This window comes from Apaloderma vittatum, unplaced genomic scaffold (assembly GCF_000703405.1).
Source record: "Apaloderma vittatum isolate BGI_N311 unplaced genomic scaffold, ASM70340v1 scaffold7844, whole genome shotgun sequence".
NCBI lineage: Eukaryota > Metazoa > Chordata > Aves > Trogoniformes > Trogonidae > Apaloderma > Apaloderma vittatum.
The window spans coordinates 44,096-68,885 of NW_009713164.1; the positions used below are offsets into that span (position 1 = coordinate 44,096).

Here is a 24,790-nt window from a genome sequence, read left to right on the forward strand (position 1 = left end):
TAGATATGCAGCATTCTGCAGACGAGTTAGCTATGTGGCCTTGATTAGTATTCATGGGGGCCTGCACAGATAAATCCTTCTGCCACCAGCTACAAATCCACTCTCCAGAAAAAGGACAGTTACAAACTATTATTGCTGCTACATATTCTACAGTATTAGATGCCCCTATCTTCTGGTTTGTAAAAGAGCTCTTTAGCTATTAGGTGGGCACTTCATACGAGTCAGAGCACTACACAAAGACTTAGGAGAGTGAAAGCAATGTCTGAGCACCAATTACTAAGAACAGAGTAGAACCAGTGCTAGGGTGTTTCTATGCCCTGTCTCAGGTAGTCCTTTACTGTACAAACTATTTCTATTTACATATGTTAAGCAGTAAGACTGTCATGGTCAGATTCCTGGTTTAATCCCCAGTTAGACTCGTTCAATGAAAAGAAAAAGAAAACGGAAAAGGAAAAGAAAACGGAAAAGGAAAAGAAAAAAAGAAAAAGAGAGATATTTATTACCCAGAAAACTATCTCCTTACCTGTCAGTGAGGGGTGTGATAACCAGATGGCCATTGTTCCCCAGGTACTCACAGCCATAGATAAATTCAGCATGGATTGCTCTGATCTACAGTTCCCTCCTCGTCCAGTAGTATCTAGTGATGAATGAACATGATATCAGAAAGACAAACATTGGCTGGCAGACAATACAGCATCTCCTAAGACTACAGCTTGGAGGTCTGAAGACCTGCATATCAAGGAATTTCTCTCTTGAGAGAAGAAAGGATGAGGTAACACAACAGGGTGGACAGGTTTTCTCACAGGACTAGAAAATAGGTGTTAGATCAAGAGTTGCACTCCTTGGACAGGAGCACGCCTCACATGCAGTGAGGCTGTGATAAACACCAACTGATCTTTCTATGTTGTCCCATATACTGGCCTTCATGGATTTCTCAACTTCCAGCAGCCAGTCCTCCACTTTATCAGTGGGACACATCAGAAGAAAGAGCTCCACCTCTTCTTCTGCAGCAGAGTACATGTGTGTGATCTGCAGGTCCTCTTGGAAGAGCAGCTAATGGAAGAAGCGCAACAGGAGATGAGAATGGAGGATTTCCTTTCCATCCCTGCTTCCTAGTGCCTAGTAGGCTCTAGTAGTGCATACTTATTAAACATCTGGTGCCAAATCTGGTTGTCAGTAGTGACAATCAAGTGTGTCACAGATGTTCACATTGACCTCTCCAAAAAATGGAGGATGACTGTATGAAAACAAGAGATTCACATCATTGGTTTAACTTGAGCAAAGCAAATCAAATTATAGGCAGGGGAAACTTTTCTCATTACCTGTCAAGGATTCACATCTTTGGTTCCTGTTCAATTCTGTAGATTTGAATCACTTGCCTTGAGGTCACAGTGCCTGGTTTCAAGAGTAAAATTTTAACAAATTCTCCAGTGCCATAGCCTATCACTGAAAGTCCTCTTATTTATTCCAATGCCTTTGTATCAGGTTTTCAGTTCAATTTCCTTTCTATTTTCCCAAGCTAATGACTAGGAGGTTAGTTTTAATGTCTGAGTACTGTGGCAGTACGAGTTGTTACTAGCCATAGAGTCTGAAGTCTATTAGCAATAATAAAGAGGAAAAACAGCCAGGTTAACCCCAGAAACTTAATTCAGTTCAGGCATGTTCACTCATCGCAACTCCTGAGGCTGTCAGCAAGAGCGGAATTCCATCCTAACCAAGTGTCTGTGAGTGGACAGCTAAGTCTGAGCTATTTCTCTTGGCCCTTACAGTGGGAAGACAAACATCCCCAGAGGGCGTATCCTCTGCTCCTAAGATGAACACTCCTCCAGATCTCAGCACATGAAGTACTGAGGCCTGAACAGTCAGCCTCAAAACCTAAGTTAGCCTCTAGATGACTGCCCACACCAAATGTTATATAATATTAGTATCCGCTCAGCAGTGAAGTATGTATGATCATTAGCAAAAGATGCAACTTAGATAAAACACTATCATTAATGAAGATAACATGTCATCAGAAAAAAAAAAAAATCTTTCCTTGTTTACAGGCAGGTTGTCAAGGCCATAAAACCAGGTGGTCGGCCTTGGTCGAACGTGTGGTCAAAGACAAATAAACAGAGCAACTCCCTTGAGTTCCTCCTTGAGCCCTGGCCAGGCTTTGGCGAAAATCCAATGGGGAATGAAACCAGATGTTCCTGTGTTTGAAACTATGAAAGCTTGTTTATTCAACAATATAAAAGCTAGACCCTCTGGCAGTGACTCTGGAGGCCTCGCCTCTAAGTGGACGCACTGTGCAGGACTTCCCAATTGTCGGGACAGGTTCTCCAAATCCTCACTGCAACCGGGACTCCCCGGTGACTGAGGATCTGGATGATACTAAAGTATTAGGGCAATTAATGATGTAACTTTCTTAATCACTATGGCTAACCTTATGTAGCAATGATTATTTTCTCTGCTGCTCAAAACTAGAGTATGCTTCTGCGATACTGTAAAATAGGTAGTAAAATAACCGTATCCTTCTGTTGGTGGCTGTGTTCTTTTTGCTGACCCTGTCAACTAGCAAAACAAAATTAGCATCACAAATAGGATTGGTGCAAAATGTTGCTTTTTAAATCTCTCTCTATATATCAGCTCTGCCTAGCATTCCCAGCATTCCTTATAGTTCACTGGCTGTCGAGTGGAGTAAGGTCAGAGGACTGCAAACAGTGGGAAAGTTGGTTGAAAGAAGCTGAAGCTTCGGATGTATAAAAATGTATCCTAACATTGCCTGTTGAAAAAAGAAAAGAAATTGTGGGCTTCGGAAGACGAGGATGGATTTTGTTAACAGTCTATCGAAAGCAGCACCAAATGAAAGAATAATTGTCAGAGGGCTCTCACCTGGAGCAACAGATTTGTGATCTGCAGAATCAAGTTATAATGTTACAGTGGCAAACTGCTTGTTGATAAACTGGATACTTACCAGAGTGTAGCCAAAAAGGCTGTCGTTCAGGTTGTGTAGTACAAGAAAAGGAGGGGATGAGTGAATCACAAGAAAGTGCATTCAGTGATTGCAGAAGCAGGTGTACAACGGGATCATGATAAACGAGATGGAGATATTTGGGATTCTACAGATTCTGATGAGGCTGGTTCCCCAGAGGAATTTGTAGATGTGAGACCAGCACAGAGATGCAAAATGGAGTTAGATGTTAATGGACAGCAGGTGAGAAGGGATGTGATAGAGGATTATACTCAGCATGAGGTAAAGGACATAATTGAGCGATTTAAACAAAGACCAGGGCAGCTTCTGCTTTCCTGGATGGTGCATTTGCATGATCAGGGAGCATCAGGGGTTACTCTGGGTGCAGGTGATTTTAAAAATTGCTTTTGAGTTCAGATTCCTTTGTGCAAGATGCATTTCGAAGCAATGCTCAAGATAATAATTTGGTAGTCTGGGCCACTCAGGGATGCAATAATAAATACTCTTCTGAAAATAACTGGCCACAATCCCAGTGTCAGTGGTATACTCTGTGAAATTGTATACAGTGAATGAAAGAAAAAGGGATGAAACTAGACATTTTTATAGGGGAAGCTGATTATGATGCGGAATGCTTTGTCTGTTGGTATGAGAAATAGACTGACTAGGACTGCTTCACCAGCATATAAAAATGTGATGATGACTCTTTAGATTAATGAGACAGGAAATCCCCTCAACGCAGTGATCAAAAATGTACAGCAGCTAGGTGACCTCGGAGAACGGAGCCCGTGAGGAAGTGCAGCAAACTGCGATACTCGAGACAATCCTAAAAGTAGCAAAGATAGGATTTCTCGAAGGCAAATGTTTACAGCTTTATTAAAAGATGGTATGTCTCATGATAAGATTGGTGGTGTTCAAACCCATGAATTATGGAGGATTTATAAACAGAGGGGGCTGAATAAACCTAGCAAGAAAGTGTAGAATTCTACGGCAAAAGACTCAGGAACAACTCAGCCTACAGCACCTCCTCTGGAGCCTCAATGGGACTTCACATCTGCTCGTGGAGGGCCCCTGTGGGTGGATCAGCTGTTCCAGGGGAGGAGGAGGATTGGGAGCCATACTCTGACTTGTATCTGGGGAAAGAGACTAGGGAAATAGCTCAGCATAATAAAAAAGAATGAAATGACAGACAAACTCCACTGCAACGGGTGCAGAAGGACTGGCGAGCCTATGCAGAGCTTCAAATATTTTAGAACAACTTTATAACTCTGTTGCAGACAAGTGGGCAAAAATTTCCCAAGCCAGACTGGAATTCCCTCAGAAGGAAGACCATGAATGCTTGGTGAAATAGGCATGCCAAAAGTGTTGGCATCTTGGAAAAAAAGCCACTTATAGGTGGGCCCAAGAGCATGGCATAGCAATGTCACTTGATATGATCAAAACTATAATTGCTCAATGCTCTGTGTGCCAACACACTCACAAACACCCAGTGCCAAATATTGTAAAAGGGCCATTGAGGAGAGGAAAACTGCCAGGATAAATTTGGCAAATGGATTACATTGGACCTTTACCCCAGGACTGAGGGTGTACATACATCTGTACTGCTGGAGGTACATATTCTGGATATGTGATTGCCCATCCTTGTAAGAAAGTTACTCACCATAGCACCATCTGCACTACAGATCTCATAATTTTGTACTACGGAATTCCATTGCAGATTCAAAGCGACAATGGGTTTCATTTTTGGAAGAAATTTGTGCACCAATATGCTGAGCAGCAAAATATTCAGTGGGTTTTTCATACACTATCCACAAGCTGCAGGATTGATTGAACAGCTGACTGGGCTACAGAAGGAGCAATTAAGAAAACTGGGAGATGTGAACCTGTCCCGGTGGAGAACCCAACTCACAGATGTGCTACATATTCTTAACAACAGGCCCATCGGGGAAATGGAGACCCTCTCGATGTGCAAGACGACACCCCATTTGCAGACACTGCCTTGAACAGCGAGTCTTTGACTTACCGGGAAATTGTCCCGGGTACAATGGCCCCCTACCGGGCCACCCCAGCAGCTGCAGGGCTCGGTCTCTATACACTGGAATTTATCAGAATTAATCAGAAACAAATGAGTTACCAACACCAGAATAGGAATTCGATTCCTCCAGGATGCTTTGGTTTGATAACTGCCCGCTCGAGCCTAGCCCTGAAGAGTGTTCATGTCATGAGAGGTGTGACTGATGCAAATTATCAGGGAGAAATAAAAATAATTCTGCCAAACAATGTTGAACAAGATTTGATTATTCAACCGCATGACAGAATAGCACTACTATTGATACTGCCACAACAAATTGTGTGAAAACAATTGTCAGAAAAGGGAATCCACCTCAAGTCACCACCATTCATGGAGATAAAGGGCTTGGATCCACCAGTTTTAAGAATGGAACTATAATACGAGTTCAAAGACAAAACAGCCCTCCTGAACCAGCAGAAGTAATAGCCACAGGGAAAGATAATACCATTCTAATCATGAAACCCGGGAAAGAGAAATGGGAATATGTCCCTGCAACTGTTATTTGTGAGAATAACTAGAAGGTATACCATGTTGTTTTACAGATCCTGTGCGACTGTATTTACCTGTCTATCACCATGGTCCACTTGGAAGAAGACACTACTCAGGCAACTGGATATGAAGATCGACACGAAAGAGGATATTGTCACCACAAAACTATTATTGATATTACTAACTTTATATTGTAATTGTATAGATTTTTAAATCTAAGACCAGTGATAGAGAACTCATTTAACCTTACCAACCGCTACGTGTGGAATCCCAGGTGGGTTTGAAGACTGGCCTTGCGTGGCCCAACCGGTGCAACCCAATGGTGGTGGTGTGGCCTGAAAGGAGCGATGTGGGACAACCTCCCTCCCCTTTGGACTTACAGCCAAGTACAAGATACCCTTGGACTAAATTAAGGTGAAATGACACCAGCCAACTAGTTTAACAACTTATTCATACAAACCACAATAACTCAATGACATAACATATTTAACACTAACTACTTAACGAGTTTATTTAACAATATCTTTTTCTAGACAATGAAAAGCAACAAAACAATAATTTCAGAAATTCAAAACCAATGTTCTTCACCTTTTCTAGCACCGTAGCGATGCGCAGCGTCCTTGCATGCAGTGCTCTCTTCCTGCCCGTCTCCTACAATCAAAACAGTGTTGAACAATATTAAACAATATTGAACTACAATACTAACAATATTTAACTATAACATTAACAATATTAACTATTTAGTTATAATGTATTTAACTTTAAACAGATTTAACAAAACTAAAACATGTCCCAGGCCAAGTTTAAGAATTTTTGCGGCTCTAGGGACTCAGAAGGTGGTCGTCTACGAAAACAGCTCCAAAACAAGTAAGGTTGTCTATTACACAAATCACAATCACAACGCCAAAGTAAGCGAGCCATACTGAGAAGAACAAGTGAAGCTCTGGTTGTTAGAGCAAATATTATGTGGGTGGCTATCACCTCCACGTTCATCGTGACTTCTACGCAGTTCACAGGTGGTGTCTCAGCAATGCTGCTTCGCTGTTGGAATTAGGGTCTGCGTACACAGCAAGAAAATGGATTTCTGTGCCCCCAGCCCAGAACATGTGTGTGGTTTGGGCCTGAGCACTCTCGCTATGGGTTTTTCCCCACTTTATTGTTTTGCAAATTATCAATATTTGTCACATTCACCCCCTCCACTTTGCTTTGTTTTAATTTTTACTCCATGTTTAATTCTCTGTTTTATGCACTAGCTTCGCAAAGGTGAACCAAGCCAGTAGCACTCTTGCTTTGCTTGCCTGTGCAATCTTCCGAAAGCATTTGTGGAGGTGAAGTCGTACAGCAAGTGGGGTCTTCTGTCTGAGACAGTATTTCCAGCAGCTCGTCATCTGGAAGGGAGTAGAACCTAAAAATATAGAGCAAGGCATCAGGGGATGCTCTCTTTACCATAGCATCAGGGGCTAAGTCCTGGCAAGATGAGGAACAAGGCTATTGCCAGAGATATTTTCTGCCTGATCACTGATCTCTTTGTATTTGCATGAGAGAGTAGCAGTCACAGTCCAATCATCCACCTTTCTGTAGAAATACACTACTCCATCTGCAGAGGTCAGTTACTTCCCCACAAAGTGGGCTTAAATGAGTATCAAAGAACAGAAGTATTCCTTCAGGAAAAAGGGACAGAGCTACATGGAGGTCTTCATTTTACCCTGTCCTTTCTAGGTAAATCCTGAGGCACAGATATGCATCCGTGCTACCAGACCGCCCATAACTCACACCATTTGTGTCTGTCTGTTTTCTCCCCGTCAGATGGCAGCATTGAAAGGCGCAGCCTTGCTTATGTTTGCAGTGTCATGACAATATCCTAAGCTTAGATTGTTTTGCTCTTTCTTGGCAGAATGAACTGGAGCGAGCCTTTCTTTTCACATTTTTTGAACCAAGCAGTGTGATCCAGCTCACTGCAGTTCGGGGTTACCTGGGAAATGCGGCTCTCTTCGTCTCCAGAAATTCACTCAGCCCCTTCTGCACAAGTTCGAGTAGTTTGTTACAATTTTGCAGGTTCTCTAGTAACACAGGATCGGGACACAAGGAAATCACCTATGAACAGAAGGAGAACAAGAGGAAGCATCAGTATTCTGAGCGTGTGGGAGATAAGGCAGTGGAGATAATTGGGTTGCCCAGTGATGTTACTGGTAAGATTGAAATGACTCATTCACAGGAGTACTTTCACAGGGATCTGGAGAGGTGTGAGCTTTGTGGGCAAGGAGGGGAAACAGTGCTTATGGATGTGACAAGCACATTTGTTCCCCTAAATACCAACGTTTGTAATATGGAATACAAGTGGTGATGGAGTCTTGGGAAATGGAGACTGGGGAACAGAAGAATGCAGAGCACTGCTACCAGGACACAGAATGAGGTGAAAACAATGGCTCTAAACAATTCAAGGAGTCAGCCTTGAGGAAGAATCAAAGGACTTATCTTATGGGTTGCAATTATAGCAGGGCTGGTCGTAGGAGGCAGGGAGTTTGTGTGCTGAGGAGAAGGTATCTGATGGGGTGGACAGGTTGGTGCAATGCATCACAGGGAATGACTCTGTCATTTGGGCACCAGAACAAAAGGTTTCAAGAGAAGAAATCTAGCACACTGCCCTGGCCAAGGTTCCATGGTTTATACAGTGCTGAGCCTACACTATTAGGAAAAAACCAAACACTCAAAAGCAGTCCTTGTGTGAGCACAGCTCCAAGGAGTTTGATACCTGCATTGGCTTTTGCCAAGTCACACACCTTAGGGTTTTCATTAGCGTTTTTCATGATGCTCCTCCAGTCTGCATCCACGGTGTGGTACTGCTGGCTTTCCAATGGAAGCTGTCTTTTGATGTCCTCTGACCTAAAGATGGGCTCCAAGTAGAGCCAAGAGCACTGGCAGTTCAGCCATTCCTCTAGGACATCCTAGTGGAAAGCAAGAAGAGCATATCAGGATACCATGCTATGAACTTTGTTGACAAAACAGTTCAACTGTGCACCAGAGTGGGTTTAGGAAAAAAAAAAAGAAAAAGAAAAAAAGAGGTGATGCTGCACTTAGACCTTCTACAATTCTAAAATCTACTTGCAGCATCAGGAGCTAAAATTTCCTTGCCAAATAATTAAAAAATTTCCCAGCAACTCCCTTTGCTAACTGTTGTCAACAGGCATCAGAATCAACACCCACTAATTTAAGAGCATAGTTAGAAGTATGTGTAAACCAATACCAAAGCTCGAAGGGACTTTGTGGTGCCAGGTCAAATGTCTGTGCCTAGTGTTTCTGTATTTTACAGAAGATAGCATACTGTGAGGACACAATAAGATGGGGATTTTACTTTGTGAAAAGAACTTCTTGGGGGAAGAAGAATAACAAATAAAATATGCCACACTCTGCAATTCTGCCTGATGTACCTCAGCTCCGGCCTTCATACAGAATAATCCATGAAAAGAGCTTTGAACAACACTCCGAATTAAGAGAATGAATGCAAAGCTAAACATTTAAGTCAGACACCAGACAGGAAACCCCATTTGTCAGGCATTCAAAGGAGCAATACAATTAGGTTGGAAGAACATCCTCCTCCATTTTCAGGCACGGGAGATTGGAAGGTATGGGGAACCTGCCCAACATCGCAAAGCAGCTCAAGTGTTTGACTGCCTTTCAGAGCACCTTAGTCACACAGAGCTATCTATCATACCCTGAGCAGAGACAGCCATCAACCTAGCAAAAGGTGAGGTTTTCCAGTAACACAGGCACTGGTGTTTGCACTACTCCATCAGCTAACCCTGACAAGCCACTTCACAGAAGCAGATTCATGGGCCTTTAGTGACAGAAAGGACTGCAACCAAAAGAAGGGGTAGGAGAGGCAGGGTAGGAAAGGCAGCCAAAATCCCACAATAAATAAATGAATCATTGTCCTCAAGGTTCCCCAGCACCAACTGCAGTGTCCATGTTCAAGCATGAAAGCCCACACCAGCTGCCTGCATTCACACGTGTGCAGGTAGGAAACCAATACCTGTGTCATCTTCAGCTTATTTTCCCACATGTTCATCCTTTCCTCAAAATGTTTCTTGAACGGTGAGAAGGACATGCTCTGAATCATGGCAATGTGATCACGTAGGAGCTGAGAAGCTTCATCAGTGTTTTTCAGAATAAAGGTATCCGTGTCTTTGTAAAGTGTCACAGTAAATAAAATGAAGTTCCATTCACTCTCCATCTTATTGAGTGCCTGGAACAGAAGGACAGGCAATTTAATTCTCAGATACAACCCGTGCAATGGTTACCCCAGGCTCCACAACTCTCTTAATGTCCCTCTCTAGCACGTGACAGATTTTTGCTCTTGGTTTCCACTGAAAGCTGTGTATTCAATGCATGACAAATCAGCAACAGCACGTTTCCTCTGCATTGCCCATGGACTCAACATCTCAACACTGTCCTGAAAGAAACACCTTGAGGGGAAAAAAGGGCAATTTCATCTCCAGATCCATTCATACTACTAGATGCACAGAGGCTGCCAGCAAAGCACCTATTCATCATTATAGTTAACAATGGCTTTGTGAAAGGAGAACTCGCCTGAGATTTCAGAGAATGAAAGCTGCCAAAAGGTAACGACTTTCAATCAAGACCATCTTGGGTCACATCTGAACTGCTGAGCTGAAGCTGAAAGACTATGTAACCTATGAACCTCCAGCGCCAGCAAGTCTTCCCTGCCCATTTACTGTGTTAAAGGGTTTGCCACCTCTGTTTCCAGGCGCAGCTAATCTCCCTGACACAACGCTAGAATGGGCCAAATGCAGACAATCAATTTATTTTAACTCACACAGTCACTAATCCCATATTGAAGTACAAGACCCAATCAGTGCATCAGCATAACCATCAGGCAGTGCTGTTATGCTACAACTGAAATTTTTTGCAAGGCGAAATACTTCTAGTGGGTGAACTAAGTTGCACGGCCATTGGTCCCCGCTCTACGGGCAGCAGCCTTTTTACTTGTGTTACACGATGTGCCTAATGCTCTGGGACAACAGAAATATCACCCAAGGCAATAACTGCCTGCTTAACAGAAATCTGAGAAGCAACTAAAGACACAGCAAGTCCTTCTCTCCTCACATTCTCAATGGCGTATTCCTTGCCAGCTATCTCAGCTACTTTGGTAATGCTATTGATATGGTCCAGCAGTTTCATGTCCAAGCAGTGACCAATGGTCAGGCTGGGTTCTAGCTTGATATCGATGTTAAGTTCTTCTGACAGCATCTCCCAGTGACGGCTTCGCATGCCAGGATTGCACAGTCCTCGAATTAAGGGGATGTATAGTCTGAATTCTTCAATCTTCTCTTGAAACTCCATTGCCACACCCTGGCAGACTTTCAGAGGAAAAAAAAAAGAACATCAACAACAGCGTGTGAAGAATTTCCCTTAAGGAACTTCCTAGAAGTTGTCTAAAGCCTGATGGGTTTGCAGACACATGGTATGGGGCAAGTATGCAGCAGAAAAGCATGCTGGAAAATGCAGGTTGAAGCAATGAGGACACAAAGGCTCTCTCCACCTGGCTACAAGCCCGCTCCCAGAAGCCTATTAGACAAAAGTCTGTTACAGGTAAGCCCATGCTAAGCAGAAGTTTGCCTTGGCCTAGAGCTCACCGGAAGAGAAGAAGCAAGAAAATTTAATTCCTTAATATGGGCCAAAGCATGATGAAGCTCCATCTGCCAATAGATATTTTAGAAGCTCTGGTCATTGTTCCAAGATCTTCACTTCCTTAACAAGATTAGGGTGCAAGTTATCTCATGCCCCAGCTCAGATCATACTACATAAAAGATGGAGACTACACATACGAGCTAGAAGTAGGCTAGGGTCATGGCCAACTACAGAAACGGAAAGCAGGCAGGAGAGACGCTTATGGCCACACTGGAGCCAAAGGTACTTCTGCCTCATAGGAAGGATAAATTCAACGAAAGGGCTTTGCTCTCTGGGGGCATCCTGGCAGCCCAGGTCTCCGCACTGTTCACATCCTCCCCTTTTTCAGCTTGTTCTATTGTGAGTAAAGCAAAGAACGTGGGGCTTGACTCCTTTCTAAAATCTGGGTACAACACGTGCCTCCTTTTACTGCACCCTGTGTGGTTGCACTGCACACTCACAGCAAGGACGTCACCACGTCACGCTCCCTGTTGGGTGGTATGCAAAGTCAAGGCAGACTCAAGGACGAAGCACATATTTTACCAGGTGCCAGGGAATATTGCAATGAGCGTGAGCAGGTATTCTTAGTTTTTCTGTTTACCATAATGATTCATAGTTACTCATGCATCCACTCATCACCTCCTCCATTGGGGCTGATTCATGGCATTGTTTAAGAGCAAGTTCAAGTTAAAAGGGATGAATCAAAAATCTCCCACTGCAAAATATATTTCAATCTAAACCATCTGGCAGGAGATTTTAGAATTAGCTCTAAAGAATGACCAACATATCTCTGAAATTGTGGAACGGGAGGTTAAGCTACCACTGGAGTCTCAATTCCAGTTTTACTAGGAGCCATAATTAAAAGACGTGCATGTGAATTGCAAGGGCTGGGGATGTGATCATTTAAACTTCATACACATTCAAGCAGGCACAAAAATGGTTATTACATTCCACAGATCATTTCCAAATTTTGCAATTTCGTTTTATCCATAACAAAACCAAGATCTCTTCTGGCTTTCCATTAAATTCGTGTGACACCGGGGGTGGGCCAATAGAAAATAAGACTGGCCAAGAAAACAGCACCTGCAAGACCCAGATATAAGTTCCTTTGCTGCCTGACTTGCCTAAGAGTTTAAGCCCACATGTCTAGCCACTGGGCTATATAGTAATTCTCTGTGACTAGTGTGGACTATTTTACTTTATATAAATGAGTAAATATTAACTGCAGCATAAGAGGGTGGCTTCTATTTCAGTACTATCTTTGGAAACGGGTATAAAAAGGATTTGTAGCCTGGTTGTTTCCATGCCAAACTGGTCCTTCAAGCAGAAAACTAGCATCTAGATGTGAATCATCTTAGTTCCAGCAAAAAAAGTGGGGAATAACTTTGCTAGCATTTTCTCAGTGGGCTCTAATACACACAACACATACATGTGACATCCTGTTGAGAGCACTCTGTAAGACACCTCATATGAAAATGCTGACATGCACCAACTTGCTTTCCCCAGACCATGTATCTACCTGGTGAATCCTGGAACTGCTTCACGCATCTTTTCATGGTCTTAAAAGACTCACTGACATTCTTTTCTACTTCATCAGCCTCAATTTCCACAAGAGGATCATTCATCCAGCTCTCATGCCAGTGCATCCAGTCTAACACAGTAGTCCAGAGATCACAGTATGGCTGCAAGTCCTTAATCACACTGGATACCTTGCTGTACTTCAGAAACAGAGAAAAAGCAAGGATAAGCAACAAGTGTATTCTCCTCTGGATGACAGTTTGCACGTCAAAAGGAGAAAAAAAGGCACAACTCTTTTCTGAATCTCAAGGAAACAGTGAGAAATCATATACTTCAAGAAGATGTATCAGACCACCTTCTCTTGGGAGCACAACATAGATTCCAAGAGAGAGCAACCAGCAGGACTGGGCTTTACACATTCAAGCCAAAACGCAGGCAGTCGAGCCGTGCCTGTGCCAGGTGTCTGGCATGGAAAGCACTCTCTCCACTTGCCTCTACAAACCCTTTGCTGCAGAACATGTTGATCCTGATGGGCAGTTCACGCACAGCCACTGAAAGTATAGACTGCACATCATCTGGAAACTTGGCTCCTTACAGTTAAGGAGAAGTAACCATAGACTGAGAGGCAGGAAAGGATCATGTGAACTCCACTTCTGCTCGTTAGCCAGACGAGGCTGGACACAGATGACAATGACTCACTGGCAGCTGAACAGTTACAGGCAAATCAGCATTTGCAACTCTATAAACTGTTGCCTTAGGAGAACATGCTAGGCTTGGAGCCCAGCCAGCTGCCTGCACAGCGCTATGCAACCACTCTCATTCACATCTACGTAACTGCAGCGACAGCCTTACAGAAACTGATGCATCTTGACTGCTGCTTCAACACGCTTCCCAACCAATTACTCCTCATTAGCATCATTCAGATCTGAGTCTGGGCACCCGAAGGCTCTCAAAGAAGTGGCCCATGAGCAGCCATCCAAAATTTGCCTGGGATCAGCTCTTCTGCAGCACAGTGGAGTGATGGAGCAATGTGGTCACTACAGGACTGTGGAGGAGTTCATCAGATAAACCAAAAGAGCATGATGGATTCCTTCCTGAGGAACTACGTCTTGTTCTTTGCTCCACCTACCACTTATACAGTCCAACAAAGATTAGTGTCCTGTAGATATAGGACCTGACACTTACATCAATAACTTTCATCCCAAAGATTCTTTCCCTGTTGTTATAGAGAACTGTCAAATTCTGAAGCTTCTTCAGTTCCTTCCTGACCTCCCTTGTGCTGTTAGCCAACTCGTGAGCTTGGTTAATGTCTCCACGGATGGAAAATCCACCTACAATCAGCTGGAAGAGAAAAGGCAGATATGAGATGGGGCTCTGAAGCTGAGTACTGCCTCTGGTGTGCTCTTTGTCACGTTCAAATGCAAGATTTCTATGCTTACCATTTCACCTCCCAAATCCAATTCCACTTTTGTTTAGACCATAATGAAAGTGGTGAGGAGAAGCAATAACCACTGGTCAGGTGGCTGAAAGTCCAAATGTGATGACCACTGCTGCTTTTCATCTTTGTGACAATAGTTAATCCCTGAGGAGTAGCAGCAATAAATCTATGTCCAAATTTCTTGCTACTAAATTTATACTGTCATTTGTTACAGGATCAGTGAAGTGAAAACGATAGCTCTACTGGGTTACTCAGTCTGTTTCCAAGAATTGTTTAGCAACACATGTCTAGAGCTGCTCTAACAATATTTATGTTTTGTTTTGGTGGTTTGGTTTTGTTTGTTTCAATATTTTTGTGTGTTTTTTGCCTTTTTTTTTTCTTAATCCAGTGTTGTGGTATTACAGTTTTGGGAGGCTATTTCCAAGATAATCTAGATCACCTATTATAGCCTTTCCAAGATGGCAATTTTTTTCCTGTATTTAAGAGTTTCTAGTGAAAAACAAAATTCAGACTGTTTCAGCAGAAACCAGAGGTATCTCAGCTCCAAAGCTCTGCTCTTGTTTCACGGTCTTTCACACAGGATAAGCTCCATGATTGAATGCGGTATATTTCCCCTTGATGGCAGCACATCATGGGAGATGCTCTGCAGGAAAACGAGTACCCAAGAAAGAAAAAGGAGGTGCATGGGTTGCCCGAGCACCAAGAATGGGAGTATCATATCTTGCCGAACATCTTCCTAGTGAAAAATTAGTATTTTGGCAGAGTATTGTCTTCCACGCAAAAATGAAACTCTTAAAGAGAAGCCCAACTTCAGAAAAAAAACTCAACCAAAAAGCAACAAAACACAGGAAGGTGTTCAATGATTTTTGGCCCAACAATACACTAACCTAAAACCCCATCTGACTAAAATCTCAACTGATCCCACCTGGCTGACTATAAGAGCTTCAAGGCTCTCTTCTCTGGACAATTTGTTTTCAGTGGCTTAATACCTCCATCTCTTCCAGATTTTTTTGAAGGCTGTTCTGATCCACGACATGGATCCGGCGAAATTTGTCTTCATCCTCCAGGTGCTGCAGCAAAATGGACTCAGTTTGCATAGTTAATTTTGCTGGCCAGAAACTCGCAGCCCACCTGCACTCACATGATATAACAAATAAACAAAGAAAGCAAGAAAGAAGCAAGCCAAAAAAAACCCTAAAAACCCCCCAGAAAACAAGAGGAGAGAGAGAAGCTTTTTGAGCTGAGTTTGTAATGCTGAAAATAACAGAATGAGAAAGTCAACTCCCACCAAATAAGGAAGCTTTACAATAACAGAAGCACATGTGGTTTCAACAAAACTTTTTTTTCCAGCTTTTCTTGTTGATATGCAGTCCTTGCAACTAGGCTATTCAAATGGAAAGGGCTGGGGAGAAGTGGAGGGCCTTTTTAAAAGGAACAAATCCAGTAAGTTGCTGAAAAGCTAGGAGACAGCAAAATAACAGTTGGCATCCAGAGGGAATGTCTGTCTTTGAATGTATTCACAAGGAACTACAAAAAAAAAAGGGGTTAGAGTCTTGGCTTGTGGCTTTTCAGGGCTACAGAAAAAGCCAGTCTCCTGTTAAGCAGGGTAGCGGGGGGGCCAGAGTAACCCAGCTACAGGGAGGCCCTGCATAGCAAGGCTTCACAAAGCGGCTGCTCACGCCAAGGCAGGTTTCTAGCTTCTTGCTCAGCCGCAGCCCAGCCCTTACTCCATTTGGACTTGCCAGCCTGTGGGCAATGCCACATGCAAGCTTTGCAGTGTCACACTCGAGGTCACATCCCTCCCAGCGCCTGGGGGTGCAGCAAGTTCTGCATGTTCCAGGACTGGTGAGCAAGCATACAGCTACATCTGTGCTAAACCGTCCTAGAGCTGAGCTGTTTTCCCGCAGCTTCTGTGGGTTTTTTTTTTTGCACTGTGCATGGCACGTTTCTAGGTTCAGAAGCACGCTGCAGAGACTCACTCAGGTTGCAGGCACACTGGACCAAGCCTACAACCCGGTGTCCAGGGCTGAGCTGACTTTAGAAGTCACGTTTGTGAGCTGACTCTGCTATTGGGACATAGCCAGGCCCCAATCTGAGTAACATAGCCAAAGATAAAACTACAAGGAGACTGCATGCAGTCTGCATGTTCTTTCCTAATCCTAAGAAAATCCTGGGAGTTTTCCCACCTTGGAAGTGTGCATTCAGTTTCTGACACAGATTAAACTGTGCACTTTGAGACCTTGCAAATGTCTCCAAAAAAATGAGAGAAATGAGCTTTAATACGTTAAACAGGTTAGTAGCTACCAGTTCATCTTGCCCCAGGCCAGGAGGCAGCATGAACCCACACTTCTCTATAAACTTCAAGAATTCAGTGCTCATATAGTCTGAAATGTTCTGCTGGAGCCTTTGATAGACACATAGCCCCTGAAGCACTGGGAATGGTAACTGCTGCAAAGTGTCCCACTTAGACAGTGGGAGAGATGCCTTGTGCTCACTTGTCACTGAAATCTTCATCGGTAAGAACATAAAAGAACTCCTCCAAGACGTCGTAGTCTTTCATGACTTCACGAATCAGTTCCTGCACACGGTGAGAGAAAGAGACAAAGAATAGACACCTTTAGACCATACTGATTACAAGTCTCTGGTCTATACCTCATTTTTATGAGGTGCCTTTGAAGAGTGTTAGTCAGACAAGCTTAATGTAACATAGGCTGCTTCTCTGCTGTGTCAACAATGGGAATGGATTTATAACCCCTTGTTCTGCGAATGAACACACCATCATCACCCTCTGTTGTATATGAATGAAAAGAAGTGTGACCTAGTGGATAAAGTGCTGGAAAGAAATTGAGTATTTTGGGTTATCCTCCAGGTTCTTTCCTCGGCATGGACAAGGCAGCTTACAGCTTGATGCCTTTGTTCCCCATTTGTTCAGCTGGGAAAAGTTCTACACTTCAAATAATTTTGAAATAACTCAGCACTAGAATGTCGGCACTTTGAAAAAAATACATTAACAGCAATATGAGCATTTGGTTGCAGAAATATTTTCTTGAAAACAATGTTCCATTTTTAGAAGACAGCTATTCAGTACATAAATGTGGAATGGATCATGAAGGTAGTGACAAGCATATATAAGTCTCCAAGGCAAGATTTTTAACTGCTATTCTGTTTTTCATAGATACTTAAATTTGCTATATGTGTATTTAAAAAAGCAAATCTGAGGAATTACAAAAATACAAAGCTAGACAACATACACTGCACTGACAATCTTCCTCCTCATCTTCCTAGGTGTCCCTTGTCTGTAAGAAGAGCGTGCCCTACCTCCTGCCCAGCCAGCTGCCTGGGGACTCCCTTCATCCACTCCCGCAGCTCAGCCAGATCCTCAATGGTATTTGGTTTCTCTTGCATTCTGCAGCTGACAGCATTATACGCATCACAGATCTGCAGGAGGACACAGCAGAGGAAAGACTATCACAACGTCATTAATTGCTAATGAGCAGATTGGAAAACCTGCCATGATCCACCCACTTCCCACTCTGAAGGTGGCCTAAAGCGATCAGTACATAGTCCTGTTCCGTTTTTTTCTTTCCACAGTCTTTCTCCATCCATTTCATTTGAGCTCATATAGAATGAGACTACCAAAGAAAGACGAAGAGGAAGCGCAGGTATGTAGTTGAAATTATGACAACAACAGACTTAGACAACCCTCTGGCAGATTCAATTTTCTATATTCTAGTTTTCCTCAGAACAAGCAGAAGGACCTTCCTGTTGTCTACTAGGCAGATCTTTTCAATGCACCAACACAATTTTATAAGATGGCAAGGTCTTGAAGAATTTTGTCTCAAGAAATACAGCTTTCAGGCATATAAATTATTAAGTACATTTAATACTTGATTTGATTAAGTCTGTATATCTCCCCTCCAGTTGTACTTCTAAACAATCATTCCATGCAATCTTTAGAAATGTCTTCATTAATGTGGCCTCAGTTGTTGTCTTTTGGCCATTTCATACACACAGCAACTTCATAAGCAGAAGGACAGGATGACACTGACAGATGATCTGTTGAACCAGGTAACTTACATTCTTCACCCGCAAATGGAGGGTTTTAGCCAGCATATCCAACATGGAAGTAGCAAGTGCTTCGTATTTTTTGGACAGATTTTGCTTAACACCTTCCGTGTAAACATGGAAGGGACCAATGACAATAGAACTAGGCAGACTCTTGTCCAAGTGCTCCTTTTCAGATAAGTGCATGTTTACTATACTTTTCACCTTTTGGGCAGATGGACATTGCTCTTCATAGTCTCTGTAAATAAAAATACCAACAAAAAAAAGGTAACAGAGCTTAAGATTTTTTGAGCATCCAGGCTGTTTTGTAGGATGTCCAGAGATGTCCACCCAAAGGATCAAGACATTACCTTAAGAACAAGTATATTTACTGTTAGTAATACATGCATATATTTGAATGTAGACAACTTCCTGCAGACACAGACTGAGAGGGTATTAATGCCTTCTAGACCTTACAACCAAATATAGAGAGGAAGTGAGGAGTGTTTTTACCACAGTCAAGTACATAAGTGCTAGCTTTAACCGAGCATGGGAAGCTACAGACACAGAGACATCCCATGTAAAGTCTGTCTACTTTGCACTGAAGGCTCTTCTTCAGTGTTTTCTCTGCTACAGTTACCAAAGCCAAGCAGAGGAAGCCAGGCTGCCTATGCCCACCTGCAATGCAGCCCCAGTTTCGGAAGATGTGTGTACGAGAAGACCTAGTGCTAATATGTAGCTGAGGAACATGACTGAGGGGCAAGGGAAGGGACAGACTCAAATCTACAATGGGTAAAGCAAAATAGGTGTGCAGTGGAATAAGCGCACAAAATATTTTTGCGGAAGGAGTGGAAGAAAGAGATGAAAGAAGCAATAAGGCAAGAGAAGAGGGAGAGACAAAATGTAAGCGCTGGTGTAAACAGGGCAAGATCAAGAGGCCCTTTTGGGGAAGGCAGACACTTCTGTGTGTTCTGGGAAGAGACAGGAATTTGTCAGGTGGGATTTGTGAATTGATTAAGTCAGAATAACAGAAGAGAAAAAGTGCTTCATTCCCACTGTTTGGGAAAATGTGGGGGAAGGCATACACTTCTGTGTGTTCTGGGAAGAGACTGGAATTTGTCAGGTGGGATTTATGAATTGATTAAGTCAGAAAAACAGAAGAGAAGAAGTGCTTCATTCCCACTGTTTGGGAAAATGTGAGGCCTAAAAAGACAACCATTAAAGTAAGAGTCTAACGGAGAGCATAGGTGCAAAGAGTTTTGCCAATGAAAACAATGAGGCTGAAACAAAAGAAAATGTTGCTTTATACAGAATGTTATCAGCTGGAACAGCTACTATTTCAAAGAGGTCAGAGTCAAGTATGCTAACTGGATTTTCAAACAGGATGAGTCATTTTTAGAGCCATTAATATCTCCAATTACACTTATAAATATGACAGGAATGTGACTGCTGTCAGAGGCAGGAAGAACTTATCACTGCCACCAGCAATGTCTCCTAAAAGCATGGTCCATTGCCCATGGCTGCCGGCTGCCTCTGATGGACGCCTGACTCACATCTGAGGCATGTCCCCCCATTTGTGATCTCAGAACAGGTCCCCCATTCTCAGATGCATCCGCACAACAGCTTCTGAAAAGGCTTGCAGTTTGGGTTAAAGGTGCCTTTGTCAGAAGCCACTTGCCTTAGGAAGTACTGCACGTCATTGTTATTTAGCTCCAAGAACTTCTCGTATCTCTTGGCGTAAGCTTGGAGAGGGGTCAGTGCCTTTTGAATGGCAGACCGCAGAGCCTCGCGTAGTTCTTCCACTTCTGGCTCGTGCAAGCCCCTTGAGCGCAGTAAGGGTGTGTCAGTGATAGGTATGTTCTCCAACACATACTGGAAAAGGAAGGAGAGAGGTCTTTCAGGACTAGCAGAGGTAACCAACCACACCTCCTCAGGAGAGGGGTGAGACAATCACCAGCGGCACCTTTGGAAATTCATGCAGTCCATCCTTCCGCATTGTGTCAAGAATTGTTTTATCAGTTTTATGTTGTCCCTCAAAGAAGGAGGATCGAGAAACATAAGTCTTTAATAGTAAGAGGCAAAAGAATGCATATACAGAAGAGATCTGCATCAGACCGACAGCACCGGAAAAGGTGCTACTGCCTTTATGAGTCTGCCGTTACCAGCTGCCGGGCTACTCAGGACTTGACTCCACAGAACCTGCAGCACCAAAGCAGAGAGAGCAACCTGGTAAAATAGGTGCAGGGTTGGGGAGCTTGAAGAAATCCTGTCAGATTAGCACAATGATGAGCCCAAATTAATTTAACTGCATTCCCAGCTACCTATTTCTAGCAACTCTCTCCCTCAGCATAAGCCTAGGGGTGTCTCTGCCAAGCTGCAATGCACTGAGACTTGCACAGTTATACCACTGTTGATGCAGAAGAGTTCACCTTCTCCAGCTGTGGGACTGTGTGAGTCATCAGGATTCCCTGGTCAAACAGAGAAATGAGGGACTTCTCAAAGCTCTCCACAGGTGGGCTGAAGTGAACACCACTGCTGTCCAGCACAAGGTCTGTTAAAAAGAGTGGATTCCTCAGGGGCCTGCAGTGGGAAGAGACAAGGAAGAACAGGGATGCTTTTTGAGACAACGGCACATAATCGTATTGCTCTGGTGCTGCTACTAAAATGCCTGCCAGACAGGAAAGAAAAGCTGAGTTGAGGAGAACTGTCTGATGTGGCTGAAGGTATGAAACACTGCATTCTGAATTTCCCAGTAAAGACACTGAAAACTCCTATCTCCCAAAGGTGAAGGAAGTGTCAATCATGACATACCAGGATCTCCAAAAGTCACAACCTTACGTTGGAAATTAGAGCTGCTTTACAGAAAATTTGAAGATGCTCTTCAAACCAGGCATTCAGTATCTCCAATAAACCCCTAAAAGACACCTTCTGGAAGTTTTATTCAGTATCTCCCAATCTTGTATGCTACCATCACGGCTCAAGATCAGCTCAAGTCAGTGTGAAGACTCACACTGATTTCAAGGTAAAAGGCCTCAAATGAATGGCATGTTTGTTGGGTTTTTAAATTTATTTTCTTCTTGTTTTCAACTCCTAAACCTTTCCTTTTTAATACCATAAAGGACAGAAATCTTTAAATCGGTACCCAACAAGAAAATACTAAGCACTGTGAGAACCCAAATTCGGTATATTTTAGTATTACTCCTGTGGCTTGATCCAAGAACAGAAGTAAGCAGCCATGCCTCCTGGTATTCTTTTTTCCTGGTCTCCACAGAAAATCTAGTACTAATTATTTGCTCCCCCAAGAATGCTGGAAGTGGCTAATGTTTAGAAAAGTACGTCAAAGTAGTAAACCTTGGAACTAATGGGCTGCCTCATATCACTAACAGCAACTTGAAATCTGTTCTAACAGAGCAGCCAGCTGTGTGTCACTCTTCCATATTCACACAAGTGTGTCAGGCAGAGGACTGGGGGAAGCAGCCCAACCAGAAGTCCCACAGAGAGTGCACAGCTTGCTTTGCAAAACCAGTATTAGAAAGAAAACAGCACTACGTTTTTCTGCTCTTTCCACTCTTTTTTTCTCTCTCTTCCTTACCTGTAGGGACTATTCACGAGGTCATCTCCCCATTCCATGTCCTTTGAGCAATTCAGGATACCACGACAAGCATCCAGCAAAAGCCGGGTGAAGCTGATCAGTGAGTTCTGGACCAGACACCGCAGAGATTCCTGAAGCATGAATCTGATGCGCTTCATCAGCTTACACAGTTTGGACATCTGGTAAGTATCCCAGTGGTTCTGCTTCAGGTTGTACCAGGTTTTGCCCACATCTTTCAGGTTGTTCTTTACTACAGTCTTGAGAGCATTCACCCAAGTATCCTTGAGAAATGTCTGAACCTAGGGCAAAGAAAAAAAGTGACCTGTGTAATCCTCCAAGGGTTGATGGCAAAGCAGTATGGCAAGGTTAGCTGCTAGCTGGGACTGCTGGGCCTATCTCTGCTGTGAAAGGCAACGGTTTTCTCCAAGCAGTGGCAGCTGAACAGTAGCTCTCACATCCATGCACACACACGTGGCATCTGAACCTGGCCATACATCATCTTTACTGACAAAAGACCTGCAAGAAGAAAGCCTGATATTAAAAAGCAGGAGTGCTCTATTCTATTCAGTGTTTTCTTTTTGTTCTCTTTTCTACAGAGCTCTCCCTGGAGCTGCCTGTGTCAGAGTCTCCCATAAAAAGCTGTGTAGACAGTACGAGAAGCAAGTAAAGGCAGAATGTCAACTTCTCTTGACAAGTGAGGAGAAAGAGGGGAAGAAGCCAAGGGCAGCAGCAGTCTGCAGTGTTTTAATTTATTCATACCACCAAGTGTCAGTTTTGCTCCACAGGCAGCTGCTGTTTGTGTGTAATAAACCAACCTCAGTCACTGAGTGGATGACAGCACTAGCTAGCTGAAACAGCATGGGACTCGAAGGACCAGCACATGTCCTCTGCCACTGATTTACCACGTAACCCTGCACAAGCTATTCCATGTGGTCACATCCAGGGTGTAATGTGCTGCCCTCATCTGAGGGCATGAAGCTCTTCTGGTAAGAGTTACTAGAGAGCTGAATTTTCCTAGTCTGTCTGCTGCCATTGCAAGCTGAGTAACTAAATTAAGTACCTAAAGAACAGAGAACGCAGAAAACATTACATCCATGAGCGCTTCAGGAGAAATCAAAGCTCTTGTGACTTGCAGCTAGAAGGATGGGAAAATAAAAACAAAAATACTGGAAACTTCTGAGTGCCAGCTGAGACGTTATCTCCACGGAGACTAGGAGGAGGACTGAGGTGCTGTAACCCTATGTGGCCACTGTTTCAACGTGACTAAAAGCACAGCCAGCATCCGCTGATGCTAACTAAGGAGCTATGGTTCTTTCAGCCCATTATGCCCCATATCCCAACAAATGTGACATGCACATGCAAATTCCCCCGTCCCACCCCCATGTCTTCTGAAAGCTCATTCATTCCCAGGATATCGATCTGCAGCTGCTGCAGCTGTCTAATAGACGCTGACAGCTCCGCTGCCTGTTCCATGTGTTCATCCCCAATGCTTCCTCTGCTCACCTGAGTGAAGGTCTGGGTCTGGATCTGTTCAAACTCCTCCAAGCAGACATGCTTGGCTAAAGTTAAGTTAAACAGAGACACGGTGGCTGCCTTGTTGCACTCAGCTTGCACTTGTGTAAGGAGAAGGACGACTTCTGGCCTGGTCAGGAGCGAGACAAAATTAAAATCTGCTTGTTGTTTATGAAAAGGATAGTCTGCAATCCAGATGAGTCCTGGCACAAAAAAAACCCCAAAAGAACACGTTATTGCCTGAAACAGACATCCCAGCTTTAAGGAAGAGTACAGCTCCCTTTGGGACAGAACTTGTGAAAAGGACTTTTCTCTGATGTACAGGCCTTATCATGTAGCAGTTTCAGCAGATGCCTGGATGAAAGAGAGTCTCTGTTCCACAGCAGAGACCTTCTGCAGCCTCCCACTAGGGACTGAGGGACCATCTTAGTGCCTGACCTTCCTGAGACTTTGGCTCAGGAAATTTCCATAAGAAAAAACATTGGACTTGAAAAATTTTCCTACTGAGGCTTCAAGGCACAGCTAAAGTCAACTCATCTGTAAGAGGCCCCTTGTGAACCACCTCAAGGCATACCAACCTTTGGAAGATCAAAGTACACAAAATATGCTCCCCCTCTATCTTTTGTGGTCATTTTCCTCCAGTTTGGGACTCTAAAAGAGCCCGAGCCCTCTTTCACACCTGAGGTGTGCCACAGCTGAATACAGTAAATGGAAGGCAGCCAGGCCTAGCACAGGGCAGAGCGGAAGGCAGTTAGGCTAATTACACTGCCATGCATCTGGTGTCATTACTGGTACACTTGTAGAGTTACTGCAACTTAGCTGGTGGATGGTAAAGTGTTATACTGAGGGAACACAAACATGCAAATACACCCTAAAAAGAGTAGACGTACTCAAAGGTTTCATGTAATCTCCTGGTGCTGCCCTTTATAAGACCTAATCATTAAAACATACCTAAGAGTTCCTATAACCATGCCAAGTTCAAACTGCTTCAGTGTCCAATACCTTTCTCTGGCGCTTTCTCTTCCTCTTTGTCTGGCAGGGTGACATAATGAAACGTCTCAGATTTGGAAGCGACGACTCTGTCAAAGATCATCTTGTTCATGGTGCGTTCATAGTCTAATCTCAATTCTTTCTCCAGGTGGCACATATAGTCTAAGACCCTGTTACAAGATATGGAAACAGTAATAACCCACATTGTTTGAGATGTCTGTAGCTTTACTGAAAAATTCACCCTTCACTCACTCCCTCCTGGATTTACTAACCCAGAAGCTCACCTACTACTGAATGCATTACAATAGCTGTACAAACAATGAAGCAGCCGCAAAGCTATCAACTGAACATTTAATGACAGAGGCAAGTGTCTTTTCAGATCAAAGCAAATACTCCACTGGGGATGTGCAGAGGAGAGGAGGGGGAAAAAAAACCCAAGAACTGAGGAAGGTAGCTGGCAGCTCTGGAAAACTCAGGCTATCCAAGCTGTCTTCCCAA

The 24,790-nt window shown here is 43.5% G+C and overlaps 1 protein-coding gene across 1 annotated transcript in view; it reads right to left on the reverse strand.

Moving 5' to 3' along the window:
- DNAH1 (dynein, axonemal, heavy chain 1) overlaps positions 1-24,790 on the reverse strand; it is a gene marked incomplete at its 5' end in the record, with an annotated part of 61,415 nt that overhangs the window by 29,910 nt on the left and 6,715 nt on the right. Inside the window, 20 exon segments of the mRNA XM_009868259.1 lie at positions 524-637; positions 804-807; positions 864-1,053; positions 6,809-6,853; positions 6,855-6,915; positions 7,483-7,604; positions 8,291-8,455; positions 9,541-9,753; positions 10,635-10,888; positions 12,718-12,916; positions 13,902-14,057; positions 15,144-15,285; positions 16,650-16,732; positions 17,473-17,592; positions 18,232-18,457; positions 19,877-20,070; positions 20,628-20,778; positions 21,791-22,089; positions 23,294-23,505; positions 24,305-24,462. Of these exon segments, the coding sequence (XP_009866561.1) occupies positions 524-637; positions 804-807; positions 864-1,053; positions 6,809-6,853; positions 6,855-6,915; positions 7,483-7,604; positions 8,291-8,455; positions 9,541-9,753; positions 10,635-10,888; positions 12,718-12,916; positions 13,902-14,057; positions 15,144-15,285; positions 16,650-16,732; positions 17,473-17,592; positions 18,232-18,457; positions 19,877-20,070; positions 20,628-20,778; positions 21,791-22,089; positions 23,294-23,505; positions 24,305-24,462 (3,108 nt within the window).